Source organism: Syzygium oleosum, unplaced genomic scaffold, assembly GCF_021117445.2.
Source record: "Syzygium oleosum isolate NSW1041296 unplaced genomic scaffold, Sole_v2.1 Sole_v2.23, whole genome shotgun sequence".
NCBI lineage: Eukaryota > Viridiplantae > Streptophyta > Magnoliopsida > Myrtales > Myrtaceae > Syzygium > Syzygium oleosum.
Genome location: NW_026607507.1, coordinates 3,000,055 through 3,018,471, shown reverse-complemented (window position 1 = coordinate 3,018,471; position 18,417 = coordinate 3,000,055). Strand labels below are relative to the sequence as shown.

Sequence of the window (18,417 nt, the reverse complement as noted above, 5' to 3'; positions counted from 1 at the left end):
GCAAGCGTTCGGGGAAGGAGGATAAAGACTTGTATGGGGACGTGGAACAAATGTAACGTATAGGATAGAAATCGATCGATAAAAATAAAACATTTCAAATATATATCTTCTCTTATAGGTAGCGTGCATCGGGTTTAGTTCGTTTCATAATCTGAACGGCGATTTGAGATCTAATGAGGCATGGTATTTGAGCTCGTTTTGATGAGAAAATTTTCATTTACGGCGAGGCTGTACTTCTTTTATCTTATATCAAAGTACGGGCGATACAATTGTGGAAAAAGGAGGTCGAAGAAGTTGGAGACAATTGTCCAAAAAGTCACAAACCTATTGTACGGCGGCCAATTCAGTCATAAACCTTTCAATTACGTCAATTTAGTCATAAATCTATTGTACGGCAATCAATTTAGTCATAAATCTTTCAACTGTGTTAATTTAATTCTAAACCTTTTAACGCGATTTGTTATTGCAATCCTTCTAGGTAATTTTGGCCGAGAATGGCCGAAGGACTACATTGGCAAATCATTAAAAGGTTTAGAACTAAATTGGGACAATTGAAAGGTCTAGAACTGTATCGGCCCTCGTGCGATATGTCCATGAATGACTTGGCACAATCGAAAAGTTTATGGCTAAATGGGCCGTCGTATAATAGGTTTAGAACTTTTTTGGACAATTTTTCCTGGAAAGTTGTATCCATAATTACGAATGCACATCTTATATCAATGTTCGAAGTACGTATCTCTCTCCGTTGCTGCGTTTCTTGACCTTCGTTCCGACGAACGAGGACACCAACACCAACCGCACAACCAAACAAAAGCGGAGAGTTAGGTGTTTTTCCACTGTTGATGTGCAGTGCTCTGTTTTTTCGTACCCGCCAGGAAAATGGTGGACCAACTTCGACTTGCTGTGCGCGTTTTGGCTTCACGCGATGAGAAATTCTTCCCGATCCCCTCGCACGTGGGGGAATTCCAAATCTTTTCCTTTCGAGACTGTTATTCGCAGCGGCCGTGGGCCGTGTCCGGGCGACCGGGCGTGACTTTGAGAGTCGTGATTGTGATACCGAGGAACGTGGTTTTTTTTATTGGAATATTCTCGCTTTCGCGCGGCAGATTTATGCGCTGCGCCGTGCGTGGCTGGCGACGACGACGACGGGTCGTGCTAGCCCATGTGCCCCGGGCTCGAGCACTATTTCCCTTTTTCTAGTTCGTTAAATTAATTAAATATTTGATTCATCGGTTAGATATCGATTTAAAAAAATTCAATTACCACAAACAACTATTCGGTGTTTAAAATTGTTTTAAAAAGGACAAAGACCACCAAAAAATCCCAAACTATACCACTTGTGATAAATTTACCCTGAATTTTTTTTTGTGGGCCAAAGTATTGTGGGATAAATGTGTCACGAGTGGCATAGTTTTGAATTTTTCGTGTCACAAAAAAAAGTTCAGGATAAATTTGTCACAAGTGGCATAATTTGAGGTTTTTTGTGGTCTTTTCCCTTTTAAAAAATACATAGAAACAATCGAGTTTAAGAGAACAACATGGCACAGAGCATCCCTGGCCAGGCCTAGCACACTGGCTGGCATGGCCCGACACTTTTATGACATTGGGCTCATCCCAGCACGACGTGCCTTAAAAATTGAAAATAATTCTTGAAAAGCCAGTTTGCACGCGAAGATTGATCTCTTGGCATACATAGTATACTGTTATGAACAGACCTCTCATGTGTGGCAATGTTCGTAGCAATTGGGGATGAGCGGTTCTAGGTTCCTTAGAGGTTCCACCTGGAATCTAAGGAACCTGGAACCTACCATCAGGTAAAGGTTCTTCATTTTTTGGAAATTAAAACCTACCCGTCGGAACCTGGAACCTACCATGTGTTCCAAGGTCTACTTAAATTTCACCTGTATTATTAATTGAATAATTACAGTGAATCATCACATTTAGTAACCACCACTTGCTGCTACGATCTATTAATCACAACTTATATTTAGACACACGAAGAATATGAAACATTAACAAATCATAAAATGAAAGTTCAAACTAGCGGTTCCAGATTATACACTTATCATCTAATATCGTGGAACACCTCAAGATCATACGAAGATATAAACCAAGAAAAAATAAAAAAAACTTGTTTTTGGAATCTCGAACCTACCTGTTGAAATAGATTTTCCAATTTTTAGAATCTGAAACTTACCCCGCGTGCCTTGGAACCTGGAATCTATAGGTTCCCATTAGTCAGATTTACAGGTTTCGAGTTCTATCCTGAAATCATGCTCACTCCTAATAGCAATCGGTATTTCGATAATTGCATTATCAAAAGTAACGAACAATATTGTGTCCGAAATTCCATAACTAGTAATCGTTATCCTAATTACCACACACAACCTTAGCCTGATTTGTGGGGATATGAATGCCTCTCAAACGACAGAGCACAGTGGCGAGTACAGAAGTTACATGAGAGTGAAAGAAAGGAGAAATGGACATAGCTTATAGTAGCCCCTATGGCCTCTTCAACCTTCTTTCGAATGATTGATTGTTGTAGGCAATATGGTTCATGTGCTGTCCGGAACTGGACCGTGCATCAATCACTATACCAATAATAGACATGCTTGCATTCCTGGTACACGTTAAGGCTTCCCTAAAATGAGCATGCAATCTCTTAGCTAAATTTGACCAAACCTCAGATTCAGAATCAGATAGGTGACCAGTAATTCATCCATTCATGCCCCAGCTCGCGGATTGGTTAGCGGCCTACTACGGCCCGATAGGCCTAGAGCCTGTTTGATAATCACGCCACCAACTGCAAAGACGGGTATTGAGTCAATTGGAGGACATCCCCGTAAAACTTCCTAAAACTGTTCTGTGCCTCCTAACTTATGAGAAGTTTCTCATCGTGTCCATATCGATGGCAATCTAGTAAAAACGATTCGGTACCATTCCCATATTGAAACTTAAGGTAAAATGACAAAGCATGTTCGCGCGCTCGCTCTTTATTTGAGCATATCTATGCGCATAATCTCTGAATCGGTTTTCGAGCTCCGCGAATCGATAATTACACGAATCTGTATAGGTCGTCATTTCAATACAAAAGATTGGATCTGAATCTGATCGACCCCCGATGGATCTGAGTCAAACGCGACACACCCATTGCTCAGCACCTTATAAATATTCAGAAATAATTGGATGAGTGCGGTCCAGTTCATTGGTCCAACTCGGAAGGCAAAAGGCTTTTTCGTCTCATATCTTACCAATCGTTTCCCCCATTCCAACGAGAAAAAGACAAGCACGACCGAAGGACTTTAAGGCCTTGTTTTCACGGAGACAACGCGAGGAAACGAAGACCGAATCTTACGGCAACGTTGGTGTGAACTCCCGTGCGCATATATTGTTGCGACATTAAGACAAAGAGCAGCCTGAATCCGGCCATTGACTCGGCTCTATTGCCGGTGCCTTTTTTTTTTTTTTTTTGGGACAGAAAAAAAGAGTTTGAATCACAGCTTTTTGATGCCTTTATTTTGCAAAAATACATTGTTTGGAAAATATTTTTTTAAATATGTAAATGAATGAACGAAAAATATTTTTATCATTTACAAAAGGGCTAATCCATGAAAAACTCTAGCTGGTATATCCGTGATAAATTTGCAATAAACTAATTTTTTGATAACAAAAAACTCCAAACTAATACACTTGTGACAGATTTACCCTCCGTTAGTTTCCGTTAAATTTTACCGTCAAATTGTTGAGTTGGATGACACGAGTTTGGGGTTTTACCCTCCGTTTTTTATAGGTGTATCGATTTGTGATTTTCCGTGGTATTAATCCAATTTAACGGAACTATGGGAGTCTAGTTTTGGGTTTTTTATAGCCAAAAAATTAGTTTAGGGTAAATTTATCACGTGTGTACCGGTTTGAGATTTTTTTTTGTCAAAAAATCAGTTTTTGGTAAATTTGTCACGGGTTGTTTCGATTAGGGATTTTCGTGATATTAATTATTTATAAAAAAATATAATAAAAATATTTTTATTGACTAATTAATTCAAACGATATTTCTTTTTCAAAACAATCGGAGTTGTTAGGCGAGAATACTCGATGAGTCTCGAAGTTCGGCTAAGCAACTGAAGTTTGACTCGAGCTAACGCTGCCAAGTGGCAAAAGATTGGTGGCAAGGCAACCTACGTTTGGTAAGTCCACTTTGGTTCAACACGAGCAAACCTTGGAAAGTAGACCTCCACGTTCTTAATCAAATCACAGGCCCTCGTGACTCACGAGATCGATGATTAAAATATCGAATTAGAAAATAAAATAATTTTAATTTTCATTGTAAACTTTTTTTTATTGGGTGCAATCGATTTCTTTTTTTCAAAAAAAAAAAAAGGAGATTGGCCCGGCTTCTTTTTTCCCGGTCCGGGTCGATTCACTTCGGGCCTGACCGGAAACAGCTTACGTTAGAGAATCACCAAAGAGAAAACCCTTTGCCGGTCCTTTTTTTTTTTTTGTCCTTCATCGAAAGTAACATCTAATCCAAATACCAATCTCGCATTTCACGACTATAAATCAAATCAACAAATTTTCAAAATAATGATCTCTAATCCGACACACTTGTTGATCGCGCAAGCTCTTCAAAACAACAATCGCAAATTCAAAATCAAACCCAGTAGAACAATCCTCCTTAAGATGGGTGATATAATACAGCCGCAACATAAAACAACAAAAAAAGCTCAACCGTTCACTCGTGGGACAAAAATGTCGGGCCACCCATTACGCATTTCCGTCCATTCTCATGCAGGCTGCGTCCGATGTCAATAATTATTGCGTGAATTAGTTTACACTTTTGACTAATCAAATGCTGGTCGCGATCATACTATTTTAACATAAGCTTGTTGGTGAAATCAATAGAACACTTTCGCTCTTGAGATTTTATTGAAAATCAAGTCTAGGTTAAAGCAACACGAGCATTTATCACTCGTTGGCTATGATGGGCTTCTTCGTTTTCTTTCGCTTGCCATTGCAATTCGGCCCACGCCTATAAAGCCCAAACGATGTTTGGCGATTACTGGGGGGGGGTGTTGGTGTTAAAATATTTTTAATAAAAAGTTTTTTTTTTTTTTTTTTTTTTTTTTTTTTTTTTTTTTTTTTTTTTTTTTAATTTTTTTTTTTTTTTTTTTTTTTTTTTTTTTTTTTTTTTTTTTTTTTTTTTTTTTTTTTTTTATTTTTTTTTTTTTTTTTTTATTTTTTTTTTTTTTTTTTTTTTTTTTTTTTTTTTTTTTTTTTTTTTTATTTGTTTTTTTATTTTAATTTTTTTTTAGATCTCCACGGACGTGAACGAGCAACTTACCAATTGGTCCGACACCTTCCCAATTATTAACGCCGGCAAACCTTATTCACAGATGCTTTGCTTTTTTCCGATAATTACTTTAAGAAGTTGATCTCCATCATATTCGAATTCACCTTCTCCGAAAAACCCACGAGCGCGCCCACACCAAATGGGTTAGGCAAAGGATTGACCTTTTCGGTTTTGTTATAAATGTACCGAATATATTCACCTTGTACTAAATCGATTTGCTTTTACCGGTTGAACCAATCAAATTATGCGCAACGATTGATCGTGCGATATGGCGCTCCAATGCTTCTTTAATGGTCCAAGGACGGGGCCTTATGCTTAAGGGGGACTCAAACCCATCGTCCGTCCGAACGCTAATCAATTCCGAGTTGACTCGAAGGGGCCTGATTAGCTGTCCAATTCTAGTCCTCCCAATCGCCCATCGCTTTGACATTCGCCGTCACGTGATCGTAAAACTCGAGACCCGACGCAGAAAAACGAACGTGATCTCTCTCCTTTTTGTTCATCTTTATTCTTATTTTTCTATTTCTCTCCCGTTCGGTCAGATCTCTGTATTGTTTATTCGTTCAGCGCACGTTGACTTTGCATTGGAGCGCGGGTTCGCTTAAATTCCCCACTCCACCGAAGGCAACCCAGCAAAACGCAAGCTGCCACCTCCGTATTATACGGTCACTGTTCATCTCTCTCTCTCTCATTCATTTGATGCATGTTCTCTGGGAGCAATAGCTGGGCTTCATCTCTGCTGGGTCGTCGTCTCGCAGCGTTACTTTTCCTTCTCTGGGTGTGGCTTCGCAGCAAGTTTTTCGGTTCTCGTGTGCAGTCGCAGGTGGGGTGATTGCAACTCTGTTCCTTTGCTTCTTCACTCTGTTTATGGAGTCGAGTTTGTCGCGGCAACAATGCCTGGCGTTGTTCTTTTTCCCTTTTCCGTTAGTGGGGTTGTAGGAGAAGGTGTTGGTCGCATTGGATGTAGATTGTGCGTTGTGGCTGATGTTGGGTTTGTCTCGTTCGCGGGCTGAACTTGTTCCTTGTATCCAAATGGGCGGGACTCAAAAAGTAATTTTTCATTTCCATTTGATTGTTTCCTCGGCTCACACTGGACTAGGTGTTCTTGGGAAAAGAGCGAAGATTTTTTCTTTATCCATCTTGTGATAGAATTCGCTCCGAAACAAAATCCTGAAATGGAATCGGTCGGGACATTGTTGTGCTGAAAGCCTGAAACCATACACCGTTTGTATGTGCTCACGAGAAGGACATTCGGGTCGAGTAAGAAAGGATTCGAGTCCATTCGGTATTTCCTAATAACCTTGTTATGCTAAGTGAAGATAACGAAAATGATGGATTCTTCTCCCGCGATAGCCTGCTTACTGTTGTAATGAGTTTGTTCTTTTTCCCGCAAAGCCGAACGCAGCTGTGGTTGAGCTTCTGGAATATGAACATGTATTTGGAGATTTGGTGGTCGTAGTGTGCAGTGAATTGTTTGAAATTACCAATTGCCGGAGAAACATAAAAAGGTTAACTTCTGAATATTTCAATTCCTCAGCATTCGTCTCCAGTTCTTTCTTCGTTTCTTTTTTTTTTTTTTTAATTCATCACTTGTCTGATTCGCGTCTTCAGCGAGCTCTTTGACATTCATTTCCATATCAACTCTTTGCAGAAAATATATCTGAATAGAAAATTGTCATGGAAGATAGGCAACTGAATTACAACCAGCCGCTCCTTTCTACGAGGCGGTTCCCATCGACCCCAACTTTTTCAGGAGGAGCTAAAGATCAGGGCATGAGGGGCGATCCTCTTGCCAAACTCCCTCCTCTTCCTCCTGCATACAGATCAGAGCTAAAGTCAGGGCCGATAAGTAGTCCAGGAACAGTGCCATTTACGTGGGAACGGAGCCCCGGGAGGCCCAAACATGAGCGCACTATGCAGATCCAAACTCTTAGACCACCTCCTGGCAGCCCCAAGCTTTCATCGGACAGAACAATGAATGTTAAAAAGCAGTCCTTGGACAAAGTCTGTGACAGTAACCGCAATTTTCTATCCCAAAGAGTAAATGTCGTCCCAAATGATGCATCAAAAGGAGGAGAAGCAGCAGCATGCGAGGGCTCTAAGAAGGGTGTTTCGGAGGAAGGGGATGAGGTCTATGTCGATGCACAGGATACTCTTTCTAGGACTGAGTCATTCTTTTTTAACTGCAGTCTCAGTGGTATAAGCGGGTTGGATGGTCCAGACAATGGAGCATCTGGGAAATTCTCAACAAATCCAGAAATGCAGGATTTCATGATGGATCGTTTCTTGCCTGCAGCACAAGCAATGGCATCGGAAACGCCTCCACGTCCTACTAGGAAGCAACCTCTGAAAAGAGAGCAACCAAAGTTTGTTAACCGGGCTATAAATGTGGTTAAGCAGCAGCGAGAACAGCATTACAGGCCGCCTGCTATATCCCATTATGCCCCTGAATTAATAGGTGTGGATAACCGAGGTGCTGATGATGATGATGATGATGGTGGTGAATATGATGAGCCCGAAAAGTCATCTTTCAAAGGCTGTGGGTTGCTTCCTCGCTTTTGCCTGAAGTCATTTTGTCTCTTAAACCCAGTGCCAAGTGTCAAGACACAGGCTGCTGGACATGTTTCATTAGCCCATAGGGTGCAAGCTAAGTCTTCACGTAATGTTTCTAGCAAGGAAAGAAGCAGTGAGGTATGATTCTTGGTTTTTTCATGTCGAAAATTTTCATATCGACTCTACTCCTCAAAATGTGTGTTTGATGTTGGCTGTCTTCTCCATTGCAGCACGCTTGTGATTTAGTAAGCCAGCAAAGATATGTCAATCGACATCCAGTGCCTGGGATTCAAGATGATAAGCTCATGCCGAATAGCAAATCAAGCCCAATCAACAAAATGACTTGCATAAGAGAATCTCCGAGAGCAGATCGGCCATTCGAGAGCAGGAATTTTCAAGGAGTCAGCAGTGTACACTTCAAGATTGAATCATCTCATCCAATTCTTCAAGAAGAGAGAAAATTTTGTGGGAATACTAGGTCAACTGAGAACTCAAGGGTGGACGACTTCGTTCCTCCAGGAAAAGCACTCCCCAGCTTTCGACAATTTCTTATTAGTGAGGATAATGAAGGGGATACTGGCTTCACAGCTCCCTCAGTTGAGAAGACTTTGTATGTTGACCGTGTACATGTTATAAGATCTCGTAATTCAGATACAAGTTCCCCTGATAAAACAGGAATACCTGACTTCAGACGAGATGAATTTGCAGCTGATGAACTGAACTATAAGGTCCAAGAAGCTCATTCTGTTGACTTTTCAGCCGAGGAAGACAAGTATTCGAGTGCTTTAGATGAAACGGAGACGGAGCATGAAAGATCGGAGTCCACCGATTCCATATCACACTTTCCTCACCATAGATTTAATGAGGATACACAAATTGATGTCAACAGGCGCAGACAGAGCAATGATGTGAAAATAACCCATGAAGTCTGCGGTGATGGGAAGAGTGATCTAGGAAGCCAGTTTTCTTTGAGATCTGGCGACCGTAAAAATTCTTATGACAACGGTTCAGATCTCCCCGTTCCCCCACAATTGCCACAGTGCCCATCAGAGTCTTGGCTAAACCGTACCTTGCCATTTACATCCTCTAGGAACTTGTCTACACGATTTTCCCTAGGTTTGCTTGATTCTGACGGGTCAAAAGCTTCCAACTTTTGCAATATTAGTTCCAAGAGGGAAACAACTGTCAAAAAGTCTGATCAAACGAGGGGCATTTAACTCCTCACAGGGCATTCGGTGAGCACTGTTGATAGTCATGCTTTACCGTTTGCATTTTCTTGTTCATGTTCTATTCCTTATTTCATCAGGGATTACTGGAGCTTGTGCCCCAAGGCTAACATTGACCTCATCTAAATTTCATGCATGTATTGTTCAGTGCGGTCTCACTCATTGAAGACCTATTCCTGCTTTTATGTCCTGCTCTGACCTATCGCTCAAGTTAGTTGCTCTGTTCTATAAAACTGTTTGCTTACTATCATCGAATAATAAAATTGACATGATATGTCTGTTTTTCCCTGCAATGCATGTTTCAAGGGGTAACTTAATGGTCATTTTCATCTCTGAAGTTGCCATTTTTCATTCATTGCTAGAAATAGAGCAGAATGTACTGCCTGGTTTGTCTGCAATATTTGTTTGTACTTGCTTAGGTGAAGTGAGAAGAGTTTCAGGCCAATCCACAAAGTATCTCTTACTGTGTTGTGTTCATCCTGCAGACTCCTCCCTGCAAAATTATCCACATAGCTTGCCGTCCACCTTGGTATATATAAAGCCTGATGTCAACCTTGTGCAATTAAGCGCTGGTTGCCTGGAGAGAGTCACATTCTTACAATTTATATGGTAACTTATGCAAGTAGGGCTTTGGCCTGTTGGAAGGGAACCGATTGTTCCAAAATAAAAGTATACCTGCCTGTTATATTCTTGTGCGATCGTTTGTTAGTACTAAAGTATCACAATCGCGAGAAATTATTGTCTACAGTCATTCTTTTAAGGCAAAGCCAAATAAATTATGTATCAAGAAATATTTCTTTGGTTGCAAGGCAGTGGTAGGCACTGCTCCTTTATTCAAACTTTTGTTACTAGGGTTAGAAGCTTAATTCCCCTAGTATACCTATTCATTTACCTCGCGATGCAGTACTTACACGGAATCACTTATTCCTTTTGTTAGTTTGGGGATCTTTTCATAGCAAAATCATAAATTAATATATCGGCTTGCACTTTTTTTGGATGTCAGAACAAATATATAAGTTTTCATGGTTGTCGCCGTTCTTTATTTTCTTGAACGGTCTTAGTCCTTGCATCATTCAGTTTTAGTATCTTATTATGTTTATGGTTAGGGTTTCAAAGTAGGCTTGGGGTACAGTTTGGTGATCCTAGCTTTCGGCAAACCTTCTAGATTGGTTATGACACTACTACCAGCACCTGGTTAGTTTACGTTCTATATTGGCTCATTAACTGATATTGATGCAGTGCATATTACTTTTTCCTTAGAGAGCTTGGACTGTCTAAGATATCAGAACTGCGACAGTATGAGGGATACTGACTTGAAGAGTGTTCTTGCCTTGAACAGATAAATCCGTTTATTACACAAGCAATAAACATGTTAATCCCAGGTAGGTCGTCGAGTACCTCGGAAACCCGCCAAATTCGCTTAAGCTCTAAGGATTATAAAAATTAAGCTGTAGACATTAGATTAGCCTAACAAATCAATTGGAGGGGCAAGAAGCGATGCAGAACATGCTGCGATTTAACATGACATCAAACGGAAACATTGCATGTAATGAAACTCTCCAATATTTTGGCCATTGAGTTCGAGTACTACACAAGATCTCACTCCTCTGCTCATTGACATGGTCAGATCTTGAGTACTCAACCCAAAAGCAGCCTAAAGCACGAACACGATCGATTTGCTTTTCTTCACAGATTACAGATAAATACTCTTCGATTCTTCACGGTACTTTTTCTTGACTCGACGAACATGGGGAAGCCAAGGAGAGCGAGAGAGTCGTATCTGCTTCTTTCCTTCTTAGTTCGTCTAAATTTCTGACAAACTCGTTGCGGCTAAGACTCAACTGTAGATCGGGCAGCCATTTCTTCTCTTTCGCTCTTTCCAAACACGGACTCGCATCTTCATTGTTGAGCTGCATTCTTCTCTCTTGCAATCTCCGGAACTGTTCAATCACTCGGAAACCACATTGATCAGTATTTTATCAATCAATCTACATATGTAAATTGCCGAAACAAGGCACAATTTAATATTCTTGAGATAAAAAAGAACTCTTCACGGCTTAACTTTAAAAGTAATCTTCACAGGATGAGACTTAGAAGCACCTCATCGAAAATTTCGAAAGAACAAAATGAAGGAGGAAATTACTCTCATTAATTCAAACGACAAGATATTCTTAGGTACATTAGTGTAATGGAAAAGCTTGTAAAAGTATGCACGTAGATAACCATGCCAACTAGAAGTTTATATTTTCCGAAAATATTTATTTTCCCTGGTAGTAAGACTAGCATTATGTTGTGAGAATGACAACAATAGTTGATGAATCTAGCTAACATCTACCACGATATGTGCATCTTTTTCACAGCTTGTGACTAAGATGATAAACATATATGCATTTCACATATGGAGAGTATTTGAAAATTAGCAAGGACAACGAATTATTACCTCCAGCCGAGACGAGGGTTCAAGCTGAGATTTACCAACAATATCACCAGCCGATGATGAGATGTGCATGTGAGTGCATGAATTGGTTTGGTTGAACTTGTTCATGGTGCTCCATATTGATGAAGGCTGTGCAATACTACTGTTAAAAGCATCGTCCAGATATATGTTTGAGCAACTCCTTGTTCTAGTAACATGGCTCCCAATGAATTCACGCGGAGGCCATTTCTTCTCCTCGAGAAACCTGCTCGGTCTCATGATTCCCCTCATATTATTTCTCATCAACCCATCGGCTTTCATGCTGAACAACGATGTCATTGAACCATCCAACTTGTGCCTGTTCTGAAACGCAGCGGCTGAACTTGCAAATAGTGTAGGGCTCGTCGTTTGGTCGGCCAAATTAGCCCAGGGTTGGGCATATCTAGAGGAAGGAAAGGCAAAAAGAATAAAGATGTTATTTCGATTCGTTAGCTACGTTTAACAATTTTAAGTAATGCAAAGTAAGTAACGAAGTCTTATTCTTGGTCTTGAAAAGACTAGTCGATGCTTAGAACTATGTAATGCGAATGGTTTTGATGAGTATATACCTAGTGGAATTTGCTTTGAAGTCGAGTGCGTGCTTAAAAAATGGCGAGAGAAAAGGGCTTCGACTGTCCTTTCGGTAGCTCTCGTGAGAACTGAATCTTCCATAGATTTCTTGAATCTGGTGATGATCTCTTCCTTGTAGCACGCTTGTTAGAGATAGAACTGCTTATAAGATGTAAGAGAGCATTCGATCATGTACTCTACTTAAAAGATTGGTGGGAATGCAATGGTGAATGACAGGTAGGAGCAGACTAGGGTAGACGCGATCTCGAGAATCGCCTAGTACTTAAACTGAACTAAAAGCTGATAGACAAAATCATTCACGATGTTAAGAATAAAGTTAATGAAGTCATGAACATAGAGTCTTTAGTAGTTCGTACATTCTATGAACATATTTACTGAATTTAACTTAATTAAGTCAACGTTGCTATGTTTGGATAATTAGAATGATGCTGAAGGTGGAGATTGCCTTAAGGGATTTGATGATGTTATATGCTCAGACCCATAAACAAGATCACCTCGATGATTTTGTCGGTTGAAGAAGTTTGACCTCTATATTTTGCTCATACGATTATAACGACAAAGCAAACTGTTATCGGGTAGACCTACTTTACAACACTTCTTTCATTTTATTCTCACTTCTCACTGTCCTCCTAGTTGAAAACACATCCAAGGGAAATCTTCTTCTATCTGCGGCCACTTCTGCACCATAAGCTAGAGATGAGCCTTTTTCAGGTTGAATCCTAATTCCTACCTAGATAACCATACTCATGTCGACCCACGACGTCGATATTCTTATAAATTTTATGAACTTATTTGAACATTATTTCAAAACTTCTAAAGTAAATTTCGTGCTTAACATGTATGTCTCTTCTACAAGTTCCAAAGTAAACCCTATACTATTAATTTAATAGCGACTAGATTGTACTTTCTAAGTACCATAGAAACTGATATGATAATGGTATTAAAATACAACCAACATTCAAGAAGCGACTAGAACATGCAAATGTAAATCAAATAAATGAGGACAAAACAGTTCGCAACATAAAGTACGACACAACCATAGGCATTTTCAGAGAGAGAGAGAGAGAGAGAGAGAGAGAGAGGAAACTAAGATTGAGCAAATTTGAAAGAGAATGATACCCATGAGAATGCAATTTATGTTGCAGAAATTAAACTGCTAATCAAGTGAAGTTCCAAGTTTACCTTGCCCAGATTCGTCGAGCTTCTTACTTCGGTACATCTGAAATAAAAGGGGAAAAAAGTTGCGGGACTCGAAAGTTAAAACACCGAAAGTCGAAAATTAATATAATGCAAAATGACTTGGTTTAGGGCACGAATCAAGAAGATAAAATAGCTTCTTTTTTCCATGTCTTAGCCTTGGCGTACCTGCAAGTGACTCTTTACATGGGCAATGCTGAGTCCTCTCACGTTCATCAACTGAAGCACCAATTTTGGAGTTGCTTCTGTTCCCATCAGCACCAAGAGGGAGAAAAATACAAATCAGGCTCCTAGGACATAGCAATGAGACAGTTTCCCATGAAGTCGCTAGGGTTTGTGTGCCTCTTTTTTGTTTTATTCACGATTGATTTGACCGTATTTAATAGTCACTTTATAATGAGACACTTAAATAATGCTTCAAAAATGAAAAGGAAAAATAAGTCTTAACTGCGGGCGATTTTCTTACTACTTTGGTTCCTTTTCTTCTTTTTGGAAATGTACGATACTTAGAAGATCCTTAAAGAAGTTTATTTGACCTTTATTTAACCTAAACCGATGGTGTAAAGCTCCTAATTAATAGGGCAAACTTATAAACATTAACTATAGGAAAAAAAGAAAAAATTGGGCTTGCATTTTTTTCATGATCATGATTAGCTCTTTCTATCCCATCAAAATTAATAGAATGATTTCATCTGATAAATTAGTGATTTCATTTAGAGTAGGGTGAAAGTCCTAGCAGTTCTATATGTTTTTACACTGAAGAACCGCACAATTGAAAACTGAAGAACTTATTAGTAATCAAAGTTGGTCAGTGCATCTGAAAAATTGTTCTCTTATTAGTGGAGTTGTTTCCCTTTGCCCCAGCTAGGTGAACCCTAGCCTCCATTTGCTCTTCCTTTTTCCTATATGCGTTCCTTTTTTTTTCCCCATTTAGGACTGGTATTTCCAAATTCTAGGGTTTTATTTTGGGGAATTGTGTTCCACACAAGAAGATGCACCCGTATGTGCTATCTTCCACGCAAAAGTTCAAGACCGCTCATACATGAAAATGGAAGCTAAACAAACGAGACTTACTTTCTTGGCCTCCTAGCCTTTCAACTGCATGCACAAAAGCAAGGTGGAGCTCTGGAGTCCAACGAAGCCTCGGCATTTTGGACCGCATGTATTGCCGAACCGTCGCCGTTCTCTCTTTTCCCTCGTCGCTCGAGCAGTTGTTATTACCGCACGAAGAATCAACCTTTGGTGATGCCGCCTCGTCAAGATTATTTTCATTGTCGGACAAAGAGTTAGCATCCTCATCAGCACTGAGACCATTCTCATCATTTTCCATATCTGCAGCTTCATTCAAGTCAAATGACAAGCATTTCTGATCACAACTGTCTATTGAAGAGTTGGTTTTGTATTGAACATCACTGAATCCTCCATCACTCTTATCTTCATTTGATATTTCAATCCTATCGCGAGTCATTGTTAGATACACGTTTGATAAGTACGATTATGTATGTATAAGTGTATTTGTGGTAGAGGATCAAGGTCTAGCTTGAACCCTAGCTTCCGGGGCCAGCTATTGACCTGTTGAAAGAAACAAGTATATTAGGTGATTATATGTTTAGAACAAAATATAAATAGCAAGAGATGGTGCATGAAAGATCAAGATAAATGTACTTAAAATTCAAAAACAGAACAGAGATTTAAGTAGCTAGATGACCAAAGTCACTCAAGCGCATTCACTTGCTAATAAGGAGGAGCTCAAACTACCAATTGGTAATCCCATAATATACTATGGCATTGCTCTACATTGTTCTCCACTGACTTCTTGTTCCGGTACTTGTATTCTTCTGCCAACTTCTCTCTTGGAGTCATTGAGTTAAAGAAGATAAGCCATTACCCTTAAAACCTCAATGTTCAATAACTTAAAGGGGCCAAGACTTTTATACCGTGTGCCCCGATGAACTTCTCTTTTGCACAAGCGGTCTTGAGATCGAGACACGTCTAGTCATCTACAAGGAAGTGTTTACTTAGCATAAAAGTGGACATTTATTTCACGATCTCAAGAACTACTCGTGCAATCAAAATGTTAGACGGGCAGCATTTATAAGATTAATTTTTGCTACTATCTTCCCTCTTAATATTATTTCAGTTACCTATAGCTCATTTTGTCACATCCTTATCATGGGTTTATGTGTCCATGATCAGCTAATAATACTACTTTAATGACTAGCTCAGTTTAGCACATATCTCAATGGTCTTCTCTCTCTCTCTCTCTCTCTCTCTCTCTCTCCATACACACACATATACAGAGTTAAGGCCTTGGTTCCAAGGTACATAGGCTGAACTTGCTGAGTGAGCTAACCCCTTGGAATAATCTGATTAGTAGATATTAAAAGGTAATGGATGGAAACAACTTACAAAATGAGCATCAAGATCATACTTTGAAGTACCTTGACTTTATTGGGACATTTTTGAAAGCGGGGGGAAAGATGAAAATTTGATCAACACCTTTTCTTTGCTAACATGAGTTAAGGGAGGGATTAGTGAGGTTAGAAGCAATATACGGTTACTAAGTAAGGATGACTTCTACCAACTAAATGAACTATTTGCTCACAGATTAACCATTCTGTGCACACTCATTTTTGCATTTGAATTGTAACTAAAACACTACTTTTCTTTCTAATATAAGAAGGATCTCGTAATTAACATTTCAATTAGTCAGATGGTTGACAAACATTGATATAAGTGGTATTAAGAAATAGCCAAATGGGAGAAAATGCGCTAATCAAAATTTAGGATTTCTCAATGTTGGCAACTTCGGGATACAAATTCTTATATGATTGTTTTTGGGACAAACCAAGAACATAATTTGGTTAAATAATTAATTTCTGAGTAGTTAAAAAAACTCTTAAGAACCAATTGTATTAGAGAAAAACTGACAAAGTTTTTAAAGTTAGTGTTATTACAACGCCCAATCGACTTCCCAGACACTCTTGCGTTCATGATAGAAAGTGAAATATCACAATGATCCAATACCTAAAAGCCCATCCAATATCAATTATCTCATTAGCAAAAGCTACCGTGTATGTATAACTTTAATGTGAAGTAGTTTCCCTTCATTTATAAGTGTAAATCAGTTCGGTAAGAATTGGAAATAGCTGTTGAAGTATGAGAGAGTAGAGAATATGAGGAAAAAAATCTCCACAGAGAGAGAGAGAGAGAGAGAGAGAGAGAGAGAGAGAGAGAGAGAGAGAGAGAGAGAGAGAGAGAGAGAGAGCCATCAGGATCAGAGATCATGAAGCTTTCTGGGGACTTACCCACAAAATCACTTGAGTTCCATCCAAGCAACATGCGGATCCAAATTAAGCTGGCCAGGACCCTGCACGAGAGAGAGAGAGAGAGAGAGAGAGAGAGAGAGAGAGAGAGAGAGAGAGAGAGAGAGAGAGAGAGAGAGAGAGAGAGAGAGAGAGAGAGAGAGAGAGAGAGAGAGAGAACATGGGTATTAGAACAGCTGACACAACAACACAACTAATAAAAAGTGAAAAAACCCTGAATTCAAGCTTTGCTTGCAGAGACGATCCTAACACATGAAAACCAAACAAGAAACACCCGAATTCTGCAAGAACGCACGCACGAGCTCAGAGAGAGAGAGAGAGAGAGAGAGAGAGAGAGAGAGAGAGAGAGAGAATTACCCTTGCGTTGGTGAGTGGAGAGATGAGAGAGAGTGTCTCCGTATGGAAATTCGAGGGTTTCTCGCAAGTCCTCAGCATTTCAAATATTCCCTGAGCTAGCTAGACACTTTAAATATGTGCAAATCACATTCGCCAGATAAATTATTAATGGACGAAGACTATTGTCGGAAAGCACCGCACACCCCCCGCCCCCTCTCTCTCTCTCTCCATCCACCCTTCAAGTTTGACAATTACATTTACAACCACAAACCCTCTCCTCCATCTATCTGCTGGTGTGTCTGTGCGAGACAGTCGAAACTCATGTGACTTTTGAACCCTTTCTCGTTCTTATTCCTCTTTTGACAGCTCGCCCTCTACCTCCCTATCCTTCTCTCTCTCTCTCTCTCTCTCTCTCTCTCTCTCTCTGCCTACCCATCCGTGATGATCTTTATTGGTTGACTCTTTGCATGGGACTGCTCTCCTCTTTGTTCCTTCTCACCTTATTTTAAAAACTGAGGGAATCAAGTTTAATTTTAGTAGCACCAAGTTAAAAAGATGAGAATCATGCACACATGCAACGATCCTTAAAGAACTGCATGCACCCTCGGATACCGAGCTTCGTCCGACCTACATTTCTACTCATAATCTCTTCTTTTTTCTCTCTTTCATATCCGACAATCTTCTCTATTATTTTATTGCTTGTTCTTGTAATTAAATTATAAGTTTACCGTAAAATGAGGTGCCCGTTTTGTTGGTTAGCCAAACATACAAACTACGAAATATAAAAGCTAGGAACAATGTCCTATATATAGGATTATGATAATATGAAAAGATAGTGCAAAATGAAGGGAATTTATATGCCTTCAAAATGGGAGACACGGATGGTAGCGAATCGCTTTGTGACCGGCCTTGCAATGAATCTCCTAAAAGGGAGGTCCATTCATCCGTCAACCACCACAAGTGCTTTACCAATTAAAATCCTTAAATGCATCTTCAGGAAGAATTCGATGTTCCATTGAAAGGATTCAGAGCCAGTTTACATAGAAATCCATTTGTGGAGTAAGCTTCATTTAAGATTTTTTAATAAGCAATTGTGGAACCTTTGGGGGAAAACGTCTTTATAGCAATCAAGAAGATGTATGTTTGTTGTAATCCATGATGTATATTGGCCCTAACAAAAAAGGTGTTTTTTGGCTTCCCGGTCTAGATAGTTTTCCCCGAAAAACGACTATTATAAAATACGCCTTCACATAATCGATACTATTTTGTAAGTCAATATGTTCATACCCCGGCAAATGAAACAATAGATTTCAAATTAGGATGAAATCACAAACCTAAGTGGATCATTTCCCACGTTTCAATTAATCCACCATCATGCAGCTATCT

The 18,417-nt window shown here is 39.6% G+C and overlaps 2 protein-coding genes across 5 annotated transcripts; one reads left to right on the top strand and one right to left on the bottom strand.

Annotated features, from left to right (window-relative positions):
• Positions 1 to 5,894: 5,894 nt before the first annotated feature.
• On the top strand, positions 5,895 to 9,934 carry LOC115682781 (uncharacterized). Of its 4 annotated transcripts, none has more exons than XR_008814246.1 (5): positions 5,895 to 6,170; positions 6,999 to 8,038; positions 8,131 to 9,135; positions 9,275 to 9,336; positions 9,612 to 9,934. XR_008814246.1 is itself a non-coding variant. In XM_030607119.2 (4 exons), exons 2-3 carry the CDS (start codon positions 7,025 to 7,027, stop codon positions 9,115 to 9,117), a joined length of 2,001 nt encoding a protein of 666 aa, XP_030462979.1. In that variant the 5' UTR covers positions 5,895 to 6,170; positions 6,999 to 7,024; the 3' UTR covers positions 9,118 to 9,135; positions 9,612 to 9,934. The 4 variants fall into 4 exon arrangements, 2 of the variants coding, with proteins under 2 accessions (XP_030462979.1, XP_030462978.1); XR_008814247.1 differs by lacking the exon at positions 5,895 to 6,170 and adding an exon at positions 6,577 to 6,855; XM_030607119.2 differs by lacking the exon at positions 9,275 to 9,336.
• A 707-nt stretch (positions 9,935 to 10,641) lies between these two features.
• Positions 10,642 to 17,175, bottom strand: LOC115682779 (uncharacterized). Its single transcript, XM_030607114.2, has 8 exons — positions 17,053 to 17,175; positions 16,678 to 16,739; positions 14,444 to 14,941; positions 13,538 to 13,614; positions 13,355 to 13,391; positions 12,151 to 12,310; positions 11,567 to 11,984; positions 10,642 to 11,066 (listed from the first exon to the last, which is right to left on the bottom strand). Exons 3-8 carry the CDS (start codon positions 14,835 to 14,837, stop codon positions 10,845 to 10,847), a joined length of 1,308 nt encoding a protein of 435 aa, XP_030462974.2. The 5' UTR covers positions 14,838 to 14,941; positions 16,678 to 16,739; positions 17,053 to 17,175; the 3' UTR covers positions 10,642 to 10,844.
• Between the last annotated feature and the right edge of the window lie 1,242 nt (positions 17,176 to 18,417).

What these genes read in the sequence shown, in the direction of transcription:
- LOC115682779 (XM_030607114.2), bottom strand. Translation starts at nt 14,837, where the DNA reads ATGACTCGCGATAGGATTGAAATATCAAATGAAGATAAGAGTGATGGA. An exon ending in ATGTAAAGAGTCACTTGCAG is followed by an intron (nt 13,392 to 13,537) that starts GTACGCCAAGGC and finishes CTTTTATTTCAG; the next exon opens with ATGTACCGAAGTAAGAAGCT. An exon ending in GCTCGACGAATCTGGGCAAG is followed by an intron (nt 12,311 to 13,354) that starts GTAAACTTGGAA and finishes TCTTATAAGCAG; the next exon opens with TTCTATCTCTAACAAGCGTG.
- LOC115682781 (XM_030607119.2), top strand. Translation starts at nt 7,025, where the DNA reads ATGGAAGATAGGCAACTGAATTACAACCAGCCGCTCCTTTCTACGAGG. An exon ending in GCAAGGAAAGAAGCAGTGAG is followed by an intron (nt 8,039 to 8,130) that starts GTATGATTCTTG and finishes TCTCCATTGCAG; the next exon opens with CACGCTTGTGATTTAGTAAG.